Source organism: Chamaea fasciata, unplaced genomic scaffold, assembly GCF_029207755.1.
Source record: "Chamaea fasciata isolate MVZ Bird 193981 ecotype frontalis unplaced genomic scaffold, bChaFas1.0.hap1 SCAF_3, whole genome shotgun sequence".
Lineage (NCBI taxonomy): Eukaryota > Metazoa > Chordata > Aves > Passeriformes > Sylviidae > Chamaea > Chamaea fasciata.
The window spans coordinates 3,830,583-3,854,345 of NW_027094088.1; the positions used below are offsets into that span (position 1 = coordinate 3,830,583).

The following is a 23,763-nucleotide window of genomic DNA, read 5'->3' on the forward strand; positions in this document are numbered from 1 at the left end:
CCGCTGTCTCTGAAGGAATCACTGAAGAGCAGATGTCTTTCTTTTTCTGTGCCACTCCTCATCTTCCTTCTTTGTACCAATTCTGTGATGTCCCTAACAGAATCAGTGGTTGTGAAGAAGAGGTGAGAGCACAGCATTGTAGCTTCCCACACAGAGTTACAACTTGCCTTATATTGCATAAATTCAGTCCAAGTCATGCCTAAACTATAAATCACTTTTTTTGGTGATGAAAACTGTATGTTGTATGTAAATACTGACTCCATGCAGAGAAACCTTGGAGGGCTGTGATCTCCAAGGGCCTGTACAAATGGTGAAATTCCAAATAACTCTACTGGTGTGAAACAGAAAACCCAAACCTGAGAGTTGGAGATTTGGGCAGCGTCTCGTTAAAGCACACAAAGCACAAACCCAAAAACGTGTAACATGTCCCTCTGTACAGGCTGCAGTCATGCCTGTAAACAGATTTTTTTTTTTCTTCCATGAGCACACAGGGATGGTTTGCACAGGAAACAAGCAGTAGCTGCCAGGCAGACACCCTACCCTTGTGACATGCAGCCACTCCAAATTCGGCAGCACATTCCATTTCCCTGGGTGAGGCAGGGGTTTTCCAGAGCACTCCTGTGCTGCGTCACACAGCATTTGCTCTCAGATGCATTCTGGTTCTATTTAGGACACACTCCAGCTCTGCAGGCTGCAGAGGCAAGGTGCCAGTCTCCAGCAAGAGGGGGAAGGACTATAAATAGAGCAGGCTGGGCTGCCACAGGCAGCTTTTGGTCTGCTTATGTTTCTGCTCTAGCCTCGAAGAAGCAGAAATTCAGTCTGCTGAGGAGGTAATGCACAGCACAGGCACAAGCAACAGTTCTCCTCTCCAACCCATAACTCTCTCTCATTTTGTAGGTACACAGGTACAGCCACTTACCTTTAAGGAACAAGGACACACTACCTTCCATCTGTTTTTCCTCTACCTCTCAGTTTTTTGCAAGCTCCTGTCTTGTCTCCATGAAACCAGCTACTCACGAGGGGAACACAATCCTTCATTTTCAAAACAACAAACAAAATGAATCTCAAAATTAAATGCACAGAGGTAACACACATTTCATATTTTTTGAGGCCCATGGAGCTTGTTGTTTCATAGTTCTTGCTCTAAGTTGTATCCCGCTAGGAGATCTCCCTGGAGTTGTTTGAATAAAGAAGGGACATTTTTGCTGCAGGACAAGTACATAAAAATAGCACCAAGAGCCCAGTCCTGTGCTCAAGAGATTTTTGTTTTCCCTTACACTGAGAGCTTTTTCTTCCCTTGCTCTGTGCTTGACTCAGAGTCACTGTTAAAGAGAGAAACTGTATTTCGACCGCCTTTCACACCTTTCAATGAGTATATTTTATTTACAGCACAAAGCTAATGGAAGCCAGCTTTGAACAATGCATTTTAGACTCAAAGCACTTGAATTCTTTGAATTCCACACCCCCAAAGAGTGCAGAGTAATGGTTCCCCCTATTCCCTCCTGCTGGAATGTACCTTAAGAAGGACAACATTGAAAATAATTTCAGAATATGCTCTCAACATTACACCATGCACAAAAGGAGATGGGATTACTTGGGTCCAAAAAAATTACACACTAAATATTACACTTGAAAGCAAACCATCAAATCTTAGGGAAAACAGCTGATTCTCATACATCTTTTATCTTCCACCAAATATTTAGCCTATATTGCCTGTGTTTTTGTCCCTGCTAAATCTGAGATGCAAGAACCTAACTCTGTAGACAGGCTACAGTATCAGTGACCTACTAAAACCCAGGACTGTGTTTATGGTGTCGGGTAATGTTCCTCCTGCCCACCGTCTGCTACACAGGCATGAAGGATTTCTCCATGCCACAAAGTCTAGGGTTTTACAGCCTGTGAGGTTTTTCTATACACTACTTCCCTAAATCTCGGGATATTTGAACAATATACTTTGTCCATATTAAGAAAACACTATATATAATTTTATTTGTAGAGTATCAAGTTGAAAACAGATATAAAAACAACAGAACATATAAACTTAATAGGAAACCCAGGTAAAATAATAAACTAGCGCATTTTGCTGAACAGTTTAATAGTTTAACCTTACTCCATTAAATCTGAATATTTTAGCCTTGTTATCGTTTCTCTATTGTATTAAAGGATCCTAAGTCACTTTAACAAACATTCTAACTAACAAATCCAATAACACAACGAGTCTCTGTAGTGGTTCCCACTGCATGAATGCACATGGGCAATACTATAGATAATAAACATTTAACAAGTGTGAAGAGATTTGCACTAGGAATAAGCTGAACACAAACCCAAGTGAACTCTGAAATTACAGAGCTGTGTTAACACAATGGCACATTTTATTTCAAGTGTAAATTCACATTTCTAGAAGGTTAACTTTTGTGCCCAGGTAACTTCAAGTCATAACAGCACAATCAGCCCAATAACCCTAACTGCACATATCTGGACTTTCAATAGAAAAATCTGGCTTCTATTTCTTTAATCCAGTTTTATTAAGGAAGAAATTAAATTAGAAATAGAAGGGCTCCCCCTCCCATATTTACAGACTGCAAACTGTATTTCTTTCTGATCAGAAATTCTTGTTTTCTTGTCAAATTTTGTTCAGCTTTGTAACTATCAGCACCCTCACAGTTTGGTCAAAGGCCCCACAGACACAGAGTCCCTTTTTGTCAGGGCTCCAGTCCAGGCTGGAGATGGGCTGTGTGGACAGAGTCACGTTCTGCAGGAGGCTGACAGACCCTGCCACGCCCATCTCAGATCCTTCCGAATCCTTCTTGGAGCGCTGGGCTGGGTACTCGCTGCCAAGGAGGAAAGGAAAGCAAAAAAACCAAGCATTTAGAGAAATTTATTGATGCAAACACATCATCATCATCATCATCATCCTCTTTATTTCCTGCTCTACAGATAAGGCAAATAGATGTCTTAAAAGTAAGGAGTAATCATATCCAGATATATCTACACTGGATACTTTAGTAGAAAAGGAAGTAGGAAATTTTGAACCCTGACAGCCCCTCCCCTGTATCTCTTCATTTTTTAAATGGTTGGCTTTTACCACAGACAGAAAAAAAATTCATCACAGCTATGCTTCTGAACCTTAATGCACCAACTTCATTGCATTTAGGACAATTAAATTATCTTTCCATGTAAGAAAATGTGAACATAAGAATCATTAAGTCAAGGCTTTCAATATTCTTCTCAGTTGTAACTGCTACCATATGACAATTTTAAGAAACCCCTTTTTTTCCATTTATCACCTTGTTAACCAAGGATATAATTAGATCTTCACTTTGTTAAGACAACAAGGGCAAGATTCACTTGTGCTGTTACATTCTCTTAAGGATTAATTCAAGATTCCACATCATGTACCGACACTGAAATCACCCTTTCTACTGCATTTGTAAGCAATAATTTTAACCAGATATTCTGAGGTTGGAAGCAGGACCTCAACTCATCATTTTCAGAAAGATTCTTTCTTAAAACATTAAATGGCTGGTTTTTTACTCCTGGCTGGAAAAGTGATCACTTACTATTTCCACAGATGAAGGCTCCCAGATCCTCCACTTGTCATAAACACATCTCTGTTCTGTGGCAGGTGCCTAACCTGCCAAATGGTAGATTTTTGTGCCTAATAAAAAAGAAACCAGCATTGGGCAGAAGTCATTTGGGGATGAATTTCACAGGAAAGGACACAGAATCTTAAAACAGACATCACTTTATGAAGAGAGCCCAGCATTCCCACAGTGGATGGTTAATTTCACTGTATCTCACTGGTATCTCTTAAAAATCTGTATTTTCACTGGTATCTCTTAACATCATTACTGGAAGGGAATATATGACAAACACTGTGCAAACACAACACACAGTCAACAACTCAAACCTCAGCCAGGGCACTAAGATCATACAGCAACAGAAATCCCTTTCACTTAGGGAAAAAACCCCAACAGATCCTCTGACTTAATGCACATCTGTCTGCAAACGTCCACAAGGAAAAGTTTAAATGCACCAAATGAACAACAAATTCGATTTTCACATTTTATGATGAAATAATTTACCAATAAATAAATAAAATTTATTGGTTTATTCTGTAAAAAATTTCTTTGATTCAGAATAAAGTACCTCAGAAACTTTATCTGCTTTGAATGATAGTATGGAAAAACCTAAGAGATACTAAGTTGAAACAGCCTTTTCTAAAAAAAGGAAGTTCTGAAGAATTTCACCACAAAAGTGCCTTTTCTTGAATTATCACCAGATTTTGTTCACTAAACAAAACACAAAACAAAACAAGTTTGATGAATTAACCTGGGCATTTCTTACCTATTTGTACTACACCTGTAGTAATTTGAATTTAGAAAGTTTGTCTCTTATTAAAAAATTCTCAGTCTCCCCATACCTTCTCTGAAACAGAAGCAAAACCTTTGGTTGGATGCTGAGTCCTCATATCAAAAACATGGAATTTTCCCTCAAGTGATGTGGCCACCAGCTTATTCATATTTATATCTTTTCTGTCAAACTCCACGCTGCAAACCTGGATATAGAACAAGATAAAATATAGTCTTGTAATTTAGCCACTGCTAAAAAAAAATAAATGGGTGTTTTGTGATTTGTAAATATGTATTAATCATTGATTGTTTCCACAATAACATCATCACCAAATAGGAAATAAACAGGTTCATCTGAAAACTTGAATTCACTGGGAAATACCCCGTGCTGTCCTGATCAAGAATGTAAGGGGTACAACTTGCTGAACCTAAAGAAAATTATTACTTGGTACAATCTCAGCAGAAACATCTTCTGGGTAAGTTTCACACAGACAGAATCCTTTCAATTTCTCCATCCCACACAGCAGCTGGAATGAAAAACACTTTCATGATTTCCTTACCCCATTCTTAATGTTGGTCTCCCATCGCAGTGACATGGTTCTTAAGTCAAACAATTTAATGTCCCCATTGTCATATCCAGCACATACAACACGTTCCTCTTGATTGTAAGCATTGCCTGGACACAGAGAGGGAATTAACCACAAAACACAGAACTTCTTTAGCCTGTAAATTTCAGAAGCCCCAGACCTGCAGTTTCAACTTATATTTACACAACAACAACAACAAGTTACTCTTGGGATATTAGGATGTGGTGAACTGGATGGTTTTCAAACCTGAAGGGTCTAGAAAAAATCTTGCGTAGAACACAAGCAGCTTTGCTTTCTCCAATTAAAAACACAGAGCCCACATAAAGCCTTGCTGTTTTCTCTGATTAGGTCTTCAGCTTCAAGGGTCTTCTCTTAAATTAAATCTTTAATGCTTGGTAGCTAGAACTACACTACAACACTGATGGCAACATTTACATTCCTTCAGGACCACGCAGCTGGATATCCTGTTTTTACATTCCTAGGCACATAAATAAAGCTTGCACAACTCATCTGTGATACCACAGAATCATCAGACCCCTTAGGTTGGAAAAGAAACCTTCAAAATGGTCAAGTCCAACTAAAAATGGTGACCAAAAGTGATTAGAGAACAAGTCCAAAACCTAACTATCCCAAACCCACAAAACTGGTTTATTTTGTAGAAAGAAAACCTCACACATAAATTTAACAGTGTAGAAAAGCAAAACCTTCTGCTTATGCATCCATACAAAATAAAGTATTCCATAACACCCTGAAATACACTGATAATCATCAAAGCACAATCACATGAGAGGGAGGAATGCTCATAATCAGATCAATAATTACCAAATGCCACAGTCCAGCAGTCTCTTTTGCTCTCCCCCTGCACAGGTTCCATATTAGCCACAGGTGTGTCATTCTGCCTCGGGTCCCACACCTTCACAGTTCCTGGGAAAGAAAGACAAGAGATTTTGTGTTGGGAATGCACTGTCCTACTGTGTTCACTTTCCCAGGAAAACCCTTTGCTTTTCATCCTAATCATTCAAAGGACAGGAGCAACTCTTTCAGTTCTAGAAAGCCTCACTATGTTTTGTGGATGGAAGAAAGAACCACAAAGCCAAACAGAAACAGAGTGGAAGCATTTTGTTAAGGATATATTTTCTCTATCTAGTATTTCGCATTTATTCTGGTTTGTGTCCCTTCTGTCTCACGCCCAGTGACAACAGCACCTTTGGCTTATCTGTGGCTTCTGGAAGAATTAGAGAAATCCAAGCAAGACTCAAAAGACAAAAAGTGTACAAAGAACTAGTTGCAACAGCTTGTAACTAGTTCAGATGGCAGACTGTGCCCTGCCATCAGGAGCTTTGCAGGCTCAGAGGAACTGGAAAGACTTTGCAGAGGTCACTAACTCACCATCTCGACTGCCAGTCACAATTTCTGGTGCACCTTCCCCAATTCCTAAGCCACCTACACCATCTATACTGTTTATGATTTCCTTATGACCTTTCACAGAATACACTGGTAATTCAGGAGCTTCTAAATTCCTAGGCAAGAAAGAAAAAGAACAGAAAAACATGGCATTTTTCCCTTGACACTCAGGATCTGTATAAAAATGAAAGGAAACTTGAGCACAAATCATAGAAGCTCAGATGAACGGAGAGAACAAACATGGATATCACCACTAAGAACCAAGAGTCTTTGTTTGACTCCTTCTTTGGCTGCTGCTTTAGGCTGCTCCAAAAGGTTTTGCTCTGTTCTGGAGCTCCCTGTTTGTAAAAGCAGCTGTGGGATTCACCACAGCAACCACCCAGACCCAGTTTTTAAGCTAGGCTCAAAAATGAGTCACACTACAGATCAAAATACACCAATCAGCTCTACTTTCTATAAAATATTTCTATAAAATAACTTGATTCATTGATCCCCCACCTAGCTCTGACCACTGCTCTTTAACTTCAGGTGAATACTATATCCAGCCATGAGTTTCATGGTTCTTTCCAACTGGTTCCCATTCTTTGGGAATCCTTCAGAATTTTATTTTACATTTCAGCTAGTAACTGTTCCATGTAATTCTTGCTATTCCAACAAGAACTGGTAGTTCCTTGACACAGGGCAATATAATAATAATAATGATAATGATAATGATAATGATAATGATAATGATAATAATAATAATAATAATAATAATAATAATAAATCACCTTTTGACACTACTACTTTATTTGATCCTAAATTTACCTAGACATTAATTACACAAACAATCAAACAATCCAGGGGCCTAGAGGAAACATTTGAAATCTCAAGATTAAAAATACACATATTTAATCGAGACACGAAATTTAGGCTGAACACAACCTCTTGTTTGTACTTGTGCAGCCACTCAAAAGCCTCTTGTCAGAATCCTTCAGAATTTTATTTTATTCAGAGGACAACCTCACAGAACTTTAACAGGTTTTTGCAGCTGCACAGAGGAGATGGGAGGGAAGCAGCACAGTGCAGAATTCTGTGGTGTTTCTACAAAACAGGAATGGTCCAAATATACAGCCAGCAAAGCCTGCACTGGGTCCCAACCACAGGCAGCATGGAGAGCATCTCATGGAAAAATCACAAACAAAAACCTCTGCTCAGACAGACACACGCGAGATTCAATGAAAATGCTTCCAATACCTGTGCTTACCATATGTTAAGGTTTCCATCGAAATCTCCCGTAGCTAAGTATCTTTGCTGCAGGGACGTAGCACCAAAGGTTCCGCATTTTATAGGTTTGGGCTTTTCGATCTTTTAAAGAAAAGGAAACGTCCGTGTCAGCGGGTGGAAAAGGCAAAACCACCCACAGACCGCGCAGTTCTCGGGGGTGCACGGGGGCAAGTGTCAGTGAAACACACATGAAATGTGGCGCAAAAAAACTATCAAAATGTTATTGAACATTTTAAGTTTAGTCCCTGTGCACAGAAAAGGAGAGGGTGCAGTTTGCCGGTCTTGAAGGAAAACATTTTGCTTGTTGTCTAATGGGGCCTTAAGCACCCGAGGAGCTGCCCCGCCTCAGAAGCAGCAAACACTCAAAGGTTAATCTGAGGGGCAAAAAAAAACCCCAACCAAACAAAAAAGAAAATAACAGACCAACCGAAAAAACCCCACCCCAAAACCAATGAAAAGCCAACCAAACAAAAACCCAAACAACAAAAAAACCACAAACAAACAAACGAAAAAACATCCCCAAAAATCCAAACACAGGCAGAAACCAGAAACCCATAACGCAACACATGAAAACGACCTAGAAAACAGGGCAGTAAACAAAATCACAGAATCACAGCCTCAGTCAGGCTGAAAAAGACCTCTGAGATCGCTGAGTCCAACCTACGCCCGGCCACCACCTTGCCAACTAAACCACGGCACCGAGTGCCGAATCCAGTCTTGCCTCAAACACCTCCAGGGACGGTGACTCCAACACCTCCCTGGGCAGCCCATCCCGATGTCTAATCCCCCTTTCTGTCAGGAAAATCTTCCTAATGTCGAATCTCAACCTTCCCCTCCTGCAGCTTAAGTCTATGTTCTGTCACTGGTTGCCTGGGAGAAGAGGCAGACTCCCAGCGGGCTACAACCCTCCAGGGAGTTGTGGAGAGCGAGGAGGCGACCTCTCAGCAAGAAACGAGAGGGCATCACCGGATCAGCACACTGAACACGCAAACCAGCTCCTGGTTTTCTGTCCCCAGGGGACCGCGCTCACCTCCCGCAGCAGCTCCAGGCGGGCTCCGTGCAGCTCGTACAGCTGGACGACGCCTGTTCCGCGGGCGGCGCTGCCCAGGCACAGCAGCCGGGCGCTGCGGGGCACCCACTTGCAGTCGAACACGGTGTAGCTCAGCGCCTGCTGGACGTGCGACACCACCTGCGGCCGCTCCGCGCCCGCGGCCGCCGACATCCCGCCCCGGCGGAAAAGGCGGCCCGGCCCCTTCCGCCGACGGCGGCACCACGTGTGCGTTCTCCGGAGGACATGGACGCCGAGGCGGCGGCGGGAGGCGGCTTCACCAGCGTCGTGTCCCGGCGGAGCCGCAGGAAGCGGCGGGCGGGCGGCGAGGGGCCGGCGGCGGGAGCGGCCATGGACACGGCGGAGCCGCGGCCCAGCAAGCGGCCGGCGTTCCCACCCGTGGCCGCCGAGGCGCTGGGGGTAAGCGGGGCTGGGGAAATGCCGCCCCCGGCTCCTGGTCCTCTGTGTCTCGGCCCCGGGTCCCCGCCGTCCCCCGGCTCCTGGTCCTCTGTGTCTCGGCCCCGGGTCCCCGCCGTCCCCCGGCTCCTGGTCCTCTGTGTCTCGGCCCCGGGTCCCCGCCGTCCTCCGGCTCACGGCCCCGCTGTGTCTCGCCCCCAGGTTGGGAAAGGAGAGCTGAGGAAGATCCCCGTTCCGGCCAACAGGTACACGCCGCTGAAGGAGAACTGGATGAAGATATTCACGCCCATCGTGGAGCATCTGCAGCTTCAGATCAGGTTCAATTTGAAAACGAGGAATGTTGAGATCAAGGTAAGGGGGGCAACTTTTTCTGCTTTCGGCGGTAACTGGAGAAGTTTGTGTGCAGACCTCACAGCACCCTCAGGTATCTGAAGGGGCCTCCAAGGAAGCAGAGAGGGGCTCTTTGTGAGGAACTGTAGTGAAAGAAGAAGGAGGGAAGTTTAATTTAGTTGTTAGGAATTTCTTTTTTCTTTTCTTTTTTTTTTTTTACTGTGAGAGTGGTGAGTGTTCAGAGCCAGGTTGGATAAAGCCTTGAGCAGCCTGGTTTAGTGACAGATGTCCCTGCCCATGGTAAGATGATCTTACTCCAACCCCTTACCCTTCTATGATTTTTATCTCTTGAAAAGCACAGCCTCTTCTCACTGGGTGTTCTTGGTCCACACATTAAAGACTAGGGAAGTCATAAATCCCATATAATGCTTGGAAAAAAAATGGAAACTGTGCGGTGTCACCGCTCCGGGGATCAAATCTGGCAATTACTGCTTAGAACAAGTAGTTTCTGCAATTCAAAAATACAAATCTCTTCCAGAAGCTGGGGGAGTGTTCAATTTTTGTAGGAGAAAGTAATGTATTATAGCATTAAGGATTTTCATCCATGTCTTAGATACAATCTTGTAATTCAATGTTTTCCAGCTATTTAAGGCTACCAAATACTTACCTGACATTGTAAACAGTATCTTTTAAGGGGGCACTGAATTTTCTAATGCCTTTGTTTGTGGCAGATGATGAGGGCCCACAGCATGTGATTTTTCTTCAATGGATTGCACTGGAACACCAGTGTAAACCTGTAAATCTTGCAGATGCTCATTCGTTAACCTTATTCCTCCTGAGGAATGTTCACACCAGGAATTTTTAGGGCATATCCAAAGTTTTGACGTAAGACTTACTGTATTAGTAATGCTGACATACGAGATCTTCCAGTGTAAAAGTGAAAATACAGACAACAGGAATTTTGCTTCCTAACCATGAAATGTTACCACAAGTTTGATGACAGAAACTGGAGGAAAGGTGACACTTCCTAGAAATAACTTCAGGGAAAAGGTAGGGAGGAGCAGGAACTCCTGCAGTGTCACTCAGTAACTGTGCAGGAGAAAACCCTGGGATTTTAACACCACTTTTTGATATGAAATGATGTCTGGTAAAAACGTAGTTTTGTTTTTAATCAAGCTGATTTCATTTTGCCCATATCCATCCTGAATATAAAACGTTGAAATGAGTTTCAGTCACCTGCTCAGACATCTTTAGAATATTGTCATTAGAATAACTCTCCTGCCATCACCATCCTTCTCTTACTTTTGCTCTTGCAGTTTAGTTTGTGTTGGTTTGGGGTTTTCTCCACCCAAAGGGTTCTCCTCAGTCAGTGGTGGTGTGGACTTTCAGCAGCTTTTCTCTTCTCTCCCCTCCAAGCACAGGCTGAATTTTTAAGTTCTGTTCCTAACTTGCCTGGTCTTAATTTGCAAACATAACTTCTTGTCTTGCAGACTTGTCAAGAGACAAAGGATCTCAGTGCTCTGACAAAAGCAGCTGATTTTGTAAAAGCCTTCATACTTGGATTTCAAGTAGAGGTGAGTCTCCCAACAACCCGATTGTGAGAGTGTTCCAGTTGCTGATCTGTCCCTGGCCTCTCTGCAAATCACAGTAAGAAATAAAGAAGGAAAAATCCTTAGGTGGTTTTCTAGAAACTGGAGTAGACATCCAGTTTCTTAAGATAATGCCATATAAAAAAGTAGCCTTCAAACAGCACATAAACAGAGGACATAGGTTGTGTGAGACAAGAAATTATTCTTTAGATTTAACTTCAGCTATTATTTGCTAGGTTATGTGTATAAACAGAACTGCAGCTTTCAACAGTACTAAAACAAAAAAAAAAAACCTGCTGATAACAGATCTTCTGCTCTTTTAGGATGCCCTTGCTCTCATCAGATTAGACGATCTTTTTCTAGAGTCATTTGAAGTTACAGATGGTGAGTATTCAAGTCATGTGTGCATCCTGCTGGTATGGGTTTGTTTTGTGTTTCCCCCTGCTCCTCTTGTATCACTTGTCCTCAAGGATCAGGGAAGCCAGAAATATCTAATTTTATGTAGTACTGGCACTCCTTGGAGTCCCCCGTAGAGCAGGATCTGAACCTGCTCTACTTCATTTCTACCAGTGTTAACTTGATGCTCTCTGACTCCATCTCCTCCACATGAAGTGCAGTGCCTTCCTCTGCAGTTCTGAAGGAGACTTTCACGTGCCAAAAACCCTGTGTCAGCACTGGATGCAGTTTGGACTATTAGTCAAAAAAAAAAAAAGCTGAAATCCAGCTGGATCTGTGCTGACCACTGAAATTGCTTTCCTAGTGCTTGGCATGAGTTCTTTCCAGCAACTTGACCAAGAGAAACATGAACAGGAATACACCCCACTGCTGTTATCCTGAGCATGCTGTTCTCATTTCAGTCAAACCTTTGAAAGGAGATCATCTGTCAAGAGCAATAGGGAGGATAGCAGGGAAAGGTGGGAAAACCAAATTCACCATAGAAAACGTGACCAGGACACGCATCGTTCTTGCTGACACGTGAGTACAGACTGACTGACTTCCTCCTGGGCAAAGCACAACCCCTCGGCTAATCCAGGTCCTCTGCCAGGAACAAAGAGAACTTAAATTTTATGAAGCTGTTGTAGAGTAGTAGTAAGAAAAAAATATTTAAGAGAATATTTTAATGAGCACAAGTTATTTGACCTTTTGTTATGACAGTGTCACCAGCATCACCTAGAATTCAGTTATTCCCCATAGCTTAAGAATTCTTTCTTATGAATAATCAAAGTTGAATTCACCAACACAGCAACATTTTCCTCTGTTAAATTTGTAAATGGTAAAATCTATTTCAAAAGGATTTAGAAGAGCACAGGTTTTACCTTGCAGGTTGGTTGGTTGGTTTGTTTTGGTTTTTTGGTTTTTTTTTGTTTGTTTACAAGTGTAGAAAAGAAACTGGTACATTGATACAAAATTCCACATTTATCTCTGACCTCCAATTCTCTATTAACTGTGTAATTTCCTAAGTTACTTTCTGTTAACTACTGCTACTTTTCTTTTTACAGAAAAATTCATATTTTGGGATCTTTTCAGAACATTAAAATGGCACGAACAGCAATTTGCAATCTAATTTTAGGTAAGTCCTCTTACCTGATCTTCACTACATATAGATTTTGCAGTTTGAGAAACGGCTGTGTGGCTCTTACCCCCTTCCCTGTCCTGTCCACACCTACATTTGGAGCAAGTAGCTTGCTGGCAGTTGGCTTGCTGCTCCTACGAGAAAAATCTCGGGGAGAAGCATAGAATCCAGGACTGGAGTTCTGGCTCCAGAACCCTGGCCACATTGCAGAAAGATGTTCTGCTTTTTGATTTATCTGCAGCATTCCCTAAGGGCTCTCAAAAGCCAAAGGAGCAATTCATTCTGAAAGCAGAAGTTGAGCTCTGCACTTGCAGTGAGACAGAGTGACTGACCTTGACTACTCATCCTTTGGCTTAGTTCTCCACTTTCAGCACAGGTGTGAGCACAACACATGCATTTTTGTGACAGATCACCTCATTTCCTGACTAGATTTGCGCCTTCTTCTGCAGGCAGTCCTCCATCCAAAGTCTATGGCAATATCAGGGCAGTGGCCAGCAGAGCAGCTGAGAGGTTCTGAGCTGCACCACCAAGGACTGCGGCTGGAATTCCATGTTCCTGGACACAAGACAAGCCTAGAGAGCTACAGAAGCCATCAGTTTTCTGCTGGATTTGGAAGCCCAGAAGAAAACCAGGACTGTTTTGTGGACATGTGGTCTGATTTGAACATAACTTATGTTTCTGTCTAGTCATTAAAAGGTATTTTAAATTGTGTCTATATCAAAAATCCATTATTTTACTTGTACAGCCTCCAACAAAAACCTGCTTCATGACAGATTTTCTGAGCATCAGACTTAAGAGGCTGCTTCTTCAGAAAGCCTTGGCGTTTAATGTTTTGAGCCTAAAGGAATTGGCAGAGTTAGGCATTTATAACCACACATCATGGTTAAGTATCTTCCTGAAGAAAGGAGGAATCAACTGGAATGCAGAGTTTAAGGACGGGCTGTCCACTGAGTCACTGCTGCTGCTGGAACAATGCATCACATGAAAAGAGTAAGATGAAGAGATAACATTTGAACTGAATCCTCAATCTGCACATACACAGATTTTTTTAGTTCCTAAAAATGATCTGTAAGGACAACCTAATAAAGCAAAGAGCCACCAGGTTAACTACTTTCCAGTGTAGCAGAGCACCAACAACTGTAAGGTCCTGTGTGTCTCTTCTTTAAAATGTTACATAATGCAACAAAAGTAAGGGGAGAAATCAGAGTGACCAGTCTCAGTATGATTTAAAAATGGACCCTCTTCTCCTAGACCTGCCAGGCAACCTTCTGCAAAGTGTCTTGCAAAATAATTAAGTTCAGGCTTGGGAATGAAAACAAACTAAAATAAGATTATCAAACACACAAATGGAGTAAAGCATTTAGGTCAATGTTCAAGTTTCCAGAATAGCACTTCACAGTATGGGGTTACCACTGCAGCCAAACTGATTCAAGCCTTCAGTTGTCACAGACTTAAGACTTGCTGGAGTTACCTCAGCACACAAGAGTTCAGCAGTCTGAGCTGTACAGGGGACAGTGTGCACATTCTGAGCAGCTCCAGGTGCTCCTGGTCACTCTGTTCTGTTCCTTGGCTGCTTCTAATTTATTTCAATTAGCTTGATAGGTAAGGGAGAGGGAGGCAAGAGCACACAAAATTAGTATTTATCCTAAATTAGGGGCACACAGACACTGACCCAAAGCAGCAGAAAGGAGAGGGCAGCACCCACAAGGTCCAAACTCCTGCAGCCCAGAGCACACCCTTTTTCTGAGACAGGAACTGCCTTTTATTAAATTAATACCTAAATTAATGTTAGGGTTGGTTGGCGTGGTTTTTAAACCTCTTTCCACAGGGATTTCAAATGAAGTATGCTATCCGTTTTCAACATTTAGCAAAGAGAACCAGATGTGCCTTTAAACCACCTCAACATGTCTTAAAACACTGAAGTGAACCCTGGAAGTGTTCAGCAGACTGCACCCTGTGGAGTTTTTCAGTAAATCTTAATAATCGAGGAGTGGACAAAAAAATTATGAACAAGTTTTCTTCAGAGCAAGGTACAGAGCTGCTTTAAGTTGAACAGGAAAGGTACTGAGCACCCCAGACAAGGTTCAAATATTTTATTTTGTATTCATACAGTATGAAGGTTCTTATAGTTCCCACAATATATGATGTAGCATGCAGAGGAAAAACTAAACATTCAACATAAATCATTTTTTCCCCACACAAACTGAAAAAAAAGAAAAAAAAAAAAAAAAAACAAAAAAACCAACCTCATCCCTCCCCTTCCAGTCCCCCTAAGGAAATAACATTAGCACTAATTTCTATAATGCCAGCCAAGATATGCACAAGCAAGAAAAACTGAAAGCATTTGCTAAAATGTTTGTAACAAATACTTATGTACAAAAAATTCACAAAAGACTAATTCCCCCTTGAAGCAGAGCACATGGCAGTTGACACTGGAACAGATACAACCACTGGCTGGGATTATAAACCACGTACTGATCCAGAGGAAGAAAAAAGTTAACATGTAGTGGAGATTTTTTTTTTTGTTTCGAACATGAACATTTACCAAAGTTTGGCAACATTATCTCTTTAATTATGCAAATTATGTAAACAAGAGGAACATTTCAAATCGATCTACATGCAAAACTTCATGTCATGCAAGGACACTAAGCACCTGGATTTCTCTCTCACAGACAGAGCCCATGATGTGCAGCACTCAGTTGAAGGAACAGCTATGGCAGACAGGTGCTCGATTGAAGAGGTTCAGACAACCTGCACTTTTCCACTGCTCATTATAAAACAATTTATTATTTTTGTTTTTTTTTTTTTAAATAGAAAAAACTACTATACAGGAAAAGATGTACTGTCCTAAAAAAAATCTAGCAAATGTTTTTCTTCCAGCCAATAGTACCACTGCAGAAAAGGGAAGGGATGATATAAAGTTGTAAAACATGGCTCGCTACTTTTATATCACACAAATAGATCAAGTTACCTTCCATTACAAATTATGATATGGACAAATCTAGAAAAGAAAAAAAAAAATTCTCCAGGAAAAGGACTGGAGAACTGCAAGAGGTATAAATTTAGATAGTGTGAAGTTTTCCTCCTCTATGGCATAGGTTAACAAGATTTCCCCCCTGTATGAATCATATATACATATATATATATAAAATATTACCAGTTATTTAGCTACCTGTAGTATTTTTTAAATGCCAGGGGGAAAACTATCATGGGTGAAACAACAGAATTTAAGTGGCAAGGACATTTCATAACCTAAGTACTGTATAAAATAAGTAGATGGGAATCCTGCACAGTTATGTTGATCCTAATTTCATTAAGCTAAGCACTAGAGAAAAATCATGAATGCACCTACCACCTTAAGCAGCTGTATCTAAACTGAACCCAGAACAGCAGAGTTGCCTTGGCTTCATGACAGCTGTAACTGCTCCCAATTCCTGGGTGAAGGAATCTAACAGCCATCAAAGCATTCCAAAGTCACTATATGCACACGAGGACTAGTTCTTGGCAGTAGCATTAAACTATATTCTCATATTAAGTAGAACTGTACTAAGTTATTTAGCAAAGAGACACAGTCCCTGGTAAATATATTAACAGGTATAAATAAACGTAGTCTCCCGTGTTACAAAACAAACAAAAAAAAAAGTAATTAAGGTGATTTAATAAGAAGCAATGCTTTGTCAGCCATTCAATATATAGAAACATCTGAACAGTCACAGGAAAAGGAAAAGAGTTGACCTAAGACCCAGTTAAAATTTTACATTCTTCTACTATATATATAAAACTGTGTGAAATAAAAGTAAGGATGTATATCCATATATTGAACTGTTAATATTCTGCTTGGCACTTTGTACTCTAGTTTTGTTTCTGAATCAAGTATATTAAATTAAAGCCCACCTAGCTACTACATATAGAAAGCTACATATATATCTATATATAAATACACACATATATATATAGATAGATATTTCCTTGTTATAAAAGATGAAGAAAAATAAATTAAAAAGCCAACCCCTTCCCTTTCTCCGCCACACTGATATGCTCTTCCCATCTTTGCTGTCCTTCAGACTTTAAAGTGCTACACTGAGTTATTGAGAGAATCAAAGTTCAATAACACTTAGTTGGCTTCATGAGGCTCATGTTGGAAAATGTGGCTTCACAGAGAAAAATACTTCCATTTAAATACACAGAGAGCATTGCTGGACGTCTGGAGCAGATCTTCAGAGATGGAGAAGAAAGCAAAAGTGTTGGGTGGTGCCCTACAGAGTCACACATCTACGACCATCTTTTTGTGGATATCTAGGCCTCCTACAACCTGGGAGAGAAATAAGGGTCAGAAAGATGAGAATTGCAAGTTGGCAAGGTGCAAAGAACACATTCAATAGATGCACGGAGGTCAATCACAAAGTCAACACTTCCCTGGCGTCTCCAAACTGATTTACATTTTACAAGTACTGTGAGAGATGAAATTAATTATGTACAAACCGAGGTAGTTGTATGTTAGTACAATTTACATGCTCAAAGGCCTGAAAACAAGTGCAAATAACACCATTTTGGCATTCCTCTCCATCTCATATTATGACCCTGTAGTTTGTTTGTGCATTTTAAATAAAATGATGACTTCTAAAACACCCTGTGTATAACTGTGAACCTTCCCAGGAAAAGGAAAGGGCCTTTGGAACAGCAGCAAGATTTCTGACAGAACTACACACACCCAGGAAAGCATTACCAGAGTGTTCACAGGTGTGTGATCCATGCAGAGCAGAAGGAAAAAGGAAGGTGCCATGCCAGAGGAACATTTAATAAAATTATAGAGGTAGAAAATTCCAAGGCCAAATGGTATGGGCCAAAGACAACAAATGAAAAAACAGCACCAGGTTCAGAGAGGGTAAAATGCATGACAAAGATTAAGATGTTGTAGAACTGAAAAGTATCTTGTCAGAGGGTCAACAAAAACTGAAGAATTTAAAAGTAAGGAAGAGGAAAATCCATCAGTAGCACAAGGCAAGAAGCTCAAAGACAAAAGAAGAGGCAGCATCACATTTGATGGATGGCTGAAGATGAGAGACCAGTGCAAGAAATAAAGCAATAATGCACTAATCCATCCATTTGCAGGCTGCAGCTCTAACTTTGCAGACAGAATGTTTTTTACATGATGTCACAAAAATAATTCAACTTAAAAAAAAATCCCCAAAATGCAAACAACAGAACCTTTTTACTCTAGTAGCTGGTGGGATGGCAGATTTCCACCACCCTCCCTCCTCCTCTTTTTTTTTTTTTTTTAAGAACTCACATATTTTTGGGGTATGAACAGGTTATGTTTGAACTGATGTTGTAAACTCAAAGATGAGGGAAAAAAGCAATGCCCAAACCATGCTATCAAGTGTATCTTCCTTAATACACTGCTTAAAATCAATGTCCAAACACTCATTATTACAATTTTCCAAGGACCAGGATTCAATGTGTCATTTACTTTTTTCGGTAAAAGAATTTAAAACTTGCTGTCAACCAATTCAATAGATATACCACATCTATTTAATCATATGTATACCATATATATGGGTTGAAATAAACCCCTTCAAGTATTAAATGCTACATTTAAGCACTCACTAAACCTCTAAGTTCTTAAAAGGTGCCTTTCAAATATTTACTCTTTTTCCAGAGCAGCATTTGAGAGGGTTTTTTTTTCTCTCTCTCTGTGAATGACAGAAGTTTTCTTTAGAAGTTACTTACAGCACAGAATTCTTCAAAGGATATTCTTCCATCACCATCCTTATCTGCATTAATTATGGTTTTATCTACAATTTGCTGTAACTGAGTGTCTTTGAGATTGTTCCCAACCATCATCTTCAGCACCTGGAAGAGCTCTCCATTTGAGATATAACCATCTTTGTCCATATCGTAAATGCGAAAAGCAACTGCAGAAGTAAAACAACAAAAAAGAATCAAAAATAAATAAACCAACCATTTGGTAGCAACTGTGGCTGGAAACTAATACATACTCACTTTTCAGAAAACACCTGAAATTGTTTCAGCACCCGCAGTAAAAGCATTCTACGAACACCAGAAAAGAAAATCTTCCCTACCCCAAGTAAAGCATCCAGGCAGCAAAAAATTTACAACCTTGCAGGAAACAGATGACTCAAAATCCCATCTGGTTACTTTGCTGCAAACAACTTTTGGCACCAAGACTGAATTTATTTTTAAACATTTCAGTCTTGGTTATTGGAAGCTAAATCTGTAACTGAACCTGTCTCTTTTCTACTCCTAAAGCCTCGCTCTGGAGATGCAGTTCTGAAACAAGAATTTAATGCTTTCCTACTGTAATAGCAAAGAATTGAGTATTATTCTTTGGCCCTGTTCACAGAACTATGATAGAATATTTAAAGAAATATTAAATTAAAAGAGTATTTAAGAATATTCTTAAATATTCTATTTAAGAACAGCAAGCTGTTCTTAAATGAATTTACTTTTTTCAAAAACAGAAAGCAACTGAAATTCTTCAGAAAGCAACCAACCTCTTCCAACCTTCTCTGCAGACAAGAGTGCAAACAAATCTTCACACAAATAAAGGACAAAACGTGCAAAAAGCTTACAATCTACTTTCATGATTTTCCACTCTTTACAACAATTTAGATTTGCCTTTGGATCTTAATCTCAATTTACAAAAGCGTATTTTTGAGGATCAGAAAATTTTTGTGAAGGAAAATCAAAATACTTACACCTCAACTTCTGTTCTTTATCTCCTTTGACACTGAACTGGGAAACTCCTTCTATAAATTCTAAATAATGCAAGGAAAACATGTATTAAAAAAGCGTATTTTTTAATAAACAAAGAAGTCAACATTGAGAAAATTTTAGAAATTGTAAAAGCAATCTACTCTTTAAAATTGAAATCTTCAAAATATTGCCTAATTTGTGACACCTAAATGTCTGCATACTTTGATATTTAATGTTCTTCAATGGGAGGAACCCCAAATGCAATGCAGCACTCATTAGACACACTCATTGGTCACACCAGGATTTAAATTTGTTGTTGGACCTTCACAAGAACCTGATGGAAAACTCTAAGATCTTTATTAAAGCTACTCCAGTTGAGATTTAAATTGTACAACTCCTCTCAATACTGGTTTCTTAATGTAAAGAACTACACTGAAACTGAAAACTGCTTCTGAAGAAATACTAAAATAGTGTTTTTCTATGAAAGAAAATTGATTTTGCCAACTTCTGTTCCCTCCCAACAGGAACAACTCTTGATAACCGTACTAATCACAGCTCAATGTCACAGACAACATGGTCATCACTGCTCATGACTATTTATTTTTTACAAGGGAATTTTGAATAGTTCCATGCAACAATTACTGCTTCCAATCATGCCCCAACATTCTGGCTGTACTGTAACTACCCCTATAGACATTTAAGGGGTTTTGCAAAGGTTAGCAGCTCCTGTATATTAATACCTTATTTAATATGTCAGTCTGTCAGTATAAATAAGATTTAAGTACTTTCTCCAGTTAAAAAAAGGTGCAAGACTGATTAGTCTTCTCTAGTCGTAAGCAACAAGAAATACTAAGTATTACCTTGAACAGAAGTGACAAACATTATCACTTCTAAGGGTCAGAGACTGTTTCAAGATGAATTAGTGATGAAGATTATAGCCTGTTGGCCTTTTAATCATGAATATTTAAAATACATCTAAAATTTTGAGAAATGTACTAAATCAAATCTTCCGGGTTGTTTTGATTTTTTTTTCCCTTCAAGTGTCAATCTAAGATCTACCTAAAAAGAATCCCATAAAAGAAGTATCAACAGAGAAACCTGGGCTCTTTTTTATTTTCTAAATACTCCAAGGAACAGGTTTCATTTGGATATTTGGATAAATACAACTTATGTAGAAAGACACCACTTAGCCTACCACACTTTCTTCAGTCCCTCCTCAGCATCAAAATTAAGAGTTTAAATTGGTGTACTTTAAGAGATATTTAATGAGTAATCCTCAGTCAGCATGACCTTAGAAGCCATTCCTAAACAAGCTGTTCTAAACATTCCACTCAGAAGTGCCCTAACGCAGAGAAACTAGTTTTACTGGTTTTATTTAGTTTCACTAGGATTTAGCACCTTGTTTTAACAAATCTTCTTCACCTTTCCTCTCTCAGATGAAGAAAACCATGAATTCTAGGGCTCTAAGTCACGGAACACTGTGCCTTACCTTTGAAATCCACCTCTCCATTGCCATCTGTGTCAAATATATCTATTACTCGCTGTACTAATGGGTTCTGTTGCAATTCAGGTAAAGACATGAACTCTTCCACGCTCAGAGAACCAGAGTTGTCCAAATCAAGCTTCTTAAATCTCTTTCCTAGTCGTTTTATCTCATCAGCATCAACTGAAACGAAAAACAACCCCAGGCTTAATCTCAGAAAGGCTTCAGTAAAGCCTCTGCAGTTAAACACAAGGCACATTTCATTGCTTTCCTACAAGATTTTCTCCTACTTTAATTATTAAACACCTATAAAGATAACATGAAATTCTGAAAACAAACACTATTTTAAATAAGACTTACCTTTTTTTCTCCCTGCACCTGCCATAATACAGTTATTAGCCTTGTGACTCACTGAATACCACATGCTGACACAACATTTTGAAGGATTGAGGATGCTTAGCTAGCTAGTTGTTAGTCAGACAGCTCTTACAAATACCAGATATGAAGAAATTAAGGAAGAGACCAAGTGTTCTCTGAAGGAACAGGCATTATGTTTACATTAGACTAAAAAAACATGTTAGAAAGGCAATTATATTCAAGTTATTAGCAAAATTAGTGCTTCTTCAGCACACTGAACATGAGATCTCCTGGGATATGTGTCAAGTTAAGCAGGTTAACAGTCCTAACCAGTATCTCTCACCTACTCAAAACATCCCTCTGACTGACCCAGGATCCTTTTTCCTCTCCATCTCAGACATATCTGTAGCCACAACCTGCACACAGCATTTTTTTGTCCCAGAAATTGAAGTAGATTCACCTTCAGCAGCAGTACCTCTTCATCTAATCTCATCAAATTTATAGAGAACCTCAATTAAAGCATTTACCTAGTACCTTACTTTACACATTTGATTATGCCAAGAATAGACTAAAACTGTGAATCCAGAAAAACAATTAAAAGCAATCTTGTACTTTGCTAATGCTGGAAAACTTGAAAAAATTTCCCTGTGACAACCTGAAAACATCCTGTCAGCAGCTTCATTTAGGAGATCCAAGTCTGTTCACATGTTGCTCACCATTTTTGGCTACAAAGGAGGAACTGAAGTTCTTAGGAAGCCTAAAAGGAGCCCAGCATAGAGCAAACCACAGCAAACACACCTTGCAGAACAACCTAAGGCTGCAAACTCCCTCTACCAACCTTGTCCTGTACATGAGCAGTTCCCTCAGTATTTCTTAGCTCCATTTAGTAGTGTTTGCTCCAATAGTAACAGAAATTGTATCTTATCTTCTACAAGGCACATACATCCACCTGATCCATTTCACATCACATAAGTACCTTTTGTAAAAGTGCAGCATAAAAACCAAACAGCTCTGAGTCTTTTTAATACCTAGGGTCAGCCAGCCTACAGAGCTTGATGTTTTGAAACTGTAACAAACTCAAAGACCTGATCCTCTACCAACAGTAACCAACTTCCACTTCAATTCCTTGATATCCCTGTCTACAAACCAATGAGACACAAACACAGAGTCCTCAGGACTGTACGATTTCAGAATGAAAGAGAGGCCTGACAGAAGCCCAAATGCACAAGATGATTTTCTGACATCCTGCAGTCAGTCTCAGTTACTGCTTGCAACTGCAGAGACAAAGGGCAAAAAACAGTCTACAGTCCCAGAATAATCTTCTCTTTGCTGTGCCAGAAAGGGACAGATTCTCCCTCTTGGGCTATAAAATTAACACTAAACATAATTTGCCTTCCTCAGTTTCTAGTAAGCAGTGTGGTATTTCACATAATTAACCTCTTGACTGCACTAAATATTCCTTTTAGCCCAGTTCGTGCAGAAGCAAACCAGAACCAAATCTGGAACCCCGCCCAGATGACACAGAAGGAGACGGAGCACCATACAGTGACCTGGAGGTAGAACATCATCATGTGACTAAAAGAATACAGTATTAAAAAGGAATGGCAAAGCAGAGCTCCACAGGCAATTTTATGAGTTCCATCAGCACGAAATGCTGCTTCTCACCAATACACTGAAGGGACTTGCCAACTTTTGCTGCTGCACACAGAAATTCTTTTGCTTCCACTCATCCTCACTCCCAGTCCTGCCACTGGACAATTACTGGGCCCACCCCATTTTAATCAAAGAGAGCACCTTGGAAAACTGCAAATGTGGGAATTTCTCTACTTGCAGCTCACACAGAAAGAGCTGATACCCTCAAAAAATCCTCACAGCACAAGCATTTGAAAAAGTATTAAAATTTAAAGGGTGGGTCATCACACTATCTATGTAAGCACGTTTCCCTTTGTAAAATAAGTGCATGAATAGGCATAATTTATACCTGTATTACTTCACTTTAAAACAATTAAACAGCAAAACCTGAAGTATTGTCCATGGGGTATATAATGCACTGTCAGTTTCTTACCAGGTAAGTGGAATCTCACTTCCAGTATTAATAGAAAGACTAATCTTTCCATTTTGGTCAGTTCTAAAGCCTCCAAAGCAACCTGAAATACTTCCTAGATCTGCAATTTCACAACATCACAATGGAGAAAAATGACAGAAGCATTAACACAGCTGGATCTCTTCCCCCTTGCCACAAAAACGACTGAGTTAATGAACTGCAAGTTCTGTAACATTTCTAAGTAACACATTAAAAAACTCCTAAGTACCAAAACACAGCAATTAGATTCTCACAAATCAAGATGGAAACACAGAGCTGCCTGAAGCAGGACTGCAAATCTCTGATTATTAGGTAACACTCTCTCCTCACGACCCAGAAGGCACATTAAAGAAAGTCTTACTTCATTACTTCTGTTCCATTTCCTGGTTTAGGAGCTCAAGTCCATGCCATTTTCCCCTCACAAATATAAGAGCAAAGACTGAAAGTGACACCCAGAGTTCTGTCAGTGTTCTGCTATGAAGTGGAGCTAATTACCACACCTACAAGTCACTCACACACTGCAACACAGCTTGAACTCGCACAAAAGACAGACAAGA

The 23,763-nt window shown here is 40.1% G+C and overlaps 3 protein-coding genes across 4 annotated transcripts in view; 1 reads left to right on the forward strand and 2 right to left on the reverse strand.

The window, feature by feature from the left end:
• Positions 1 to 1,972: 1,972 nt before the first annotated feature.
• DNAAF10 (dynein axonemal assembly factor 10) lies at positions 1,973 to 8,866 on the reverse strand. Its single transcript, XM_066177761.1, has 8 exons — positions 8,640 to 8,866; positions 7,590 to 7,690; positions 6,329 to 6,459; positions 5,762 to 5,863; positions 4,913 to 5,028; positions 4,424 to 4,558; positions 3,561 to 3,658; positions 1,973 to 2,831 (listed from the first exon to the last, which is right to left on the reverse strand). Exons 1-8 carry the CDS (start codon positions 8,829 to 8,831, stop codon positions 2,624 to 2,626), a joined length of 1,083 nt encoding a protein of 360 aa, XP_066033858.1. The 5' UTR covers positions 8,832 to 8,866; the 3' UTR covers positions 1,973 to 2,623.
• On the forward strand, positions 8,865 to 15,167 carry PNO1 (partner of NOB1 homolog). The gene is made up of 7 exons (XM_066177762.1): positions 8,865 to 9,077; positions 9,276 to 9,425; positions 10,895 to 10,978; positions 11,317 to 11,377; positions 11,851 to 11,968; positions 12,493 to 12,563; positions 13,016 to 15,167. The coding sequence occupies exons 1-7, from the start codon at positions 8,904 to 8,906 to the stop codon at positions 13,081 to 13,083; spliced, it is 726 nt and encodes a 241-aa protein (XP_066033859.1). The 5' UTR covers positions 8,865 to 8,903; the 3' UTR covers positions 13,084 to 15,167.
• Positions 14,645 to 23,763, reverse strand: part of PPP3R1 (protein phosphatase 3 regulatory subunit B, alpha) — a 38,302-nt gene continuing 29,183 nt past the window's right edge. For both annotated transcript variants that reach the window (XM_066177763.1, XM_066177764.1), the window contains 4 exons: positions 20,773 to 20,949; positions 19,286 to 19,345; positions 18,297 to 18,481; positions 14,645 to 16,878 (listed from right to left, as the gene is read on the reverse strand). In XM_066177763.1, coding sequence (XP_066033860.1) covers positions 16,831 to 16,878; positions 18,297 to 18,481; positions 19,286 to 19,345; positions 20,773 to 20,949 — 470 coding nt within the window. In that variant the 3' untranslated portion in view covers positions 14,645 to 16,830. The remainder of the gene's footprint in view (positions 16,879 to 18,296; positions 18,482 to 19,285; positions 19,346 to 20,772; positions 20,950 to 23,763) is intronic.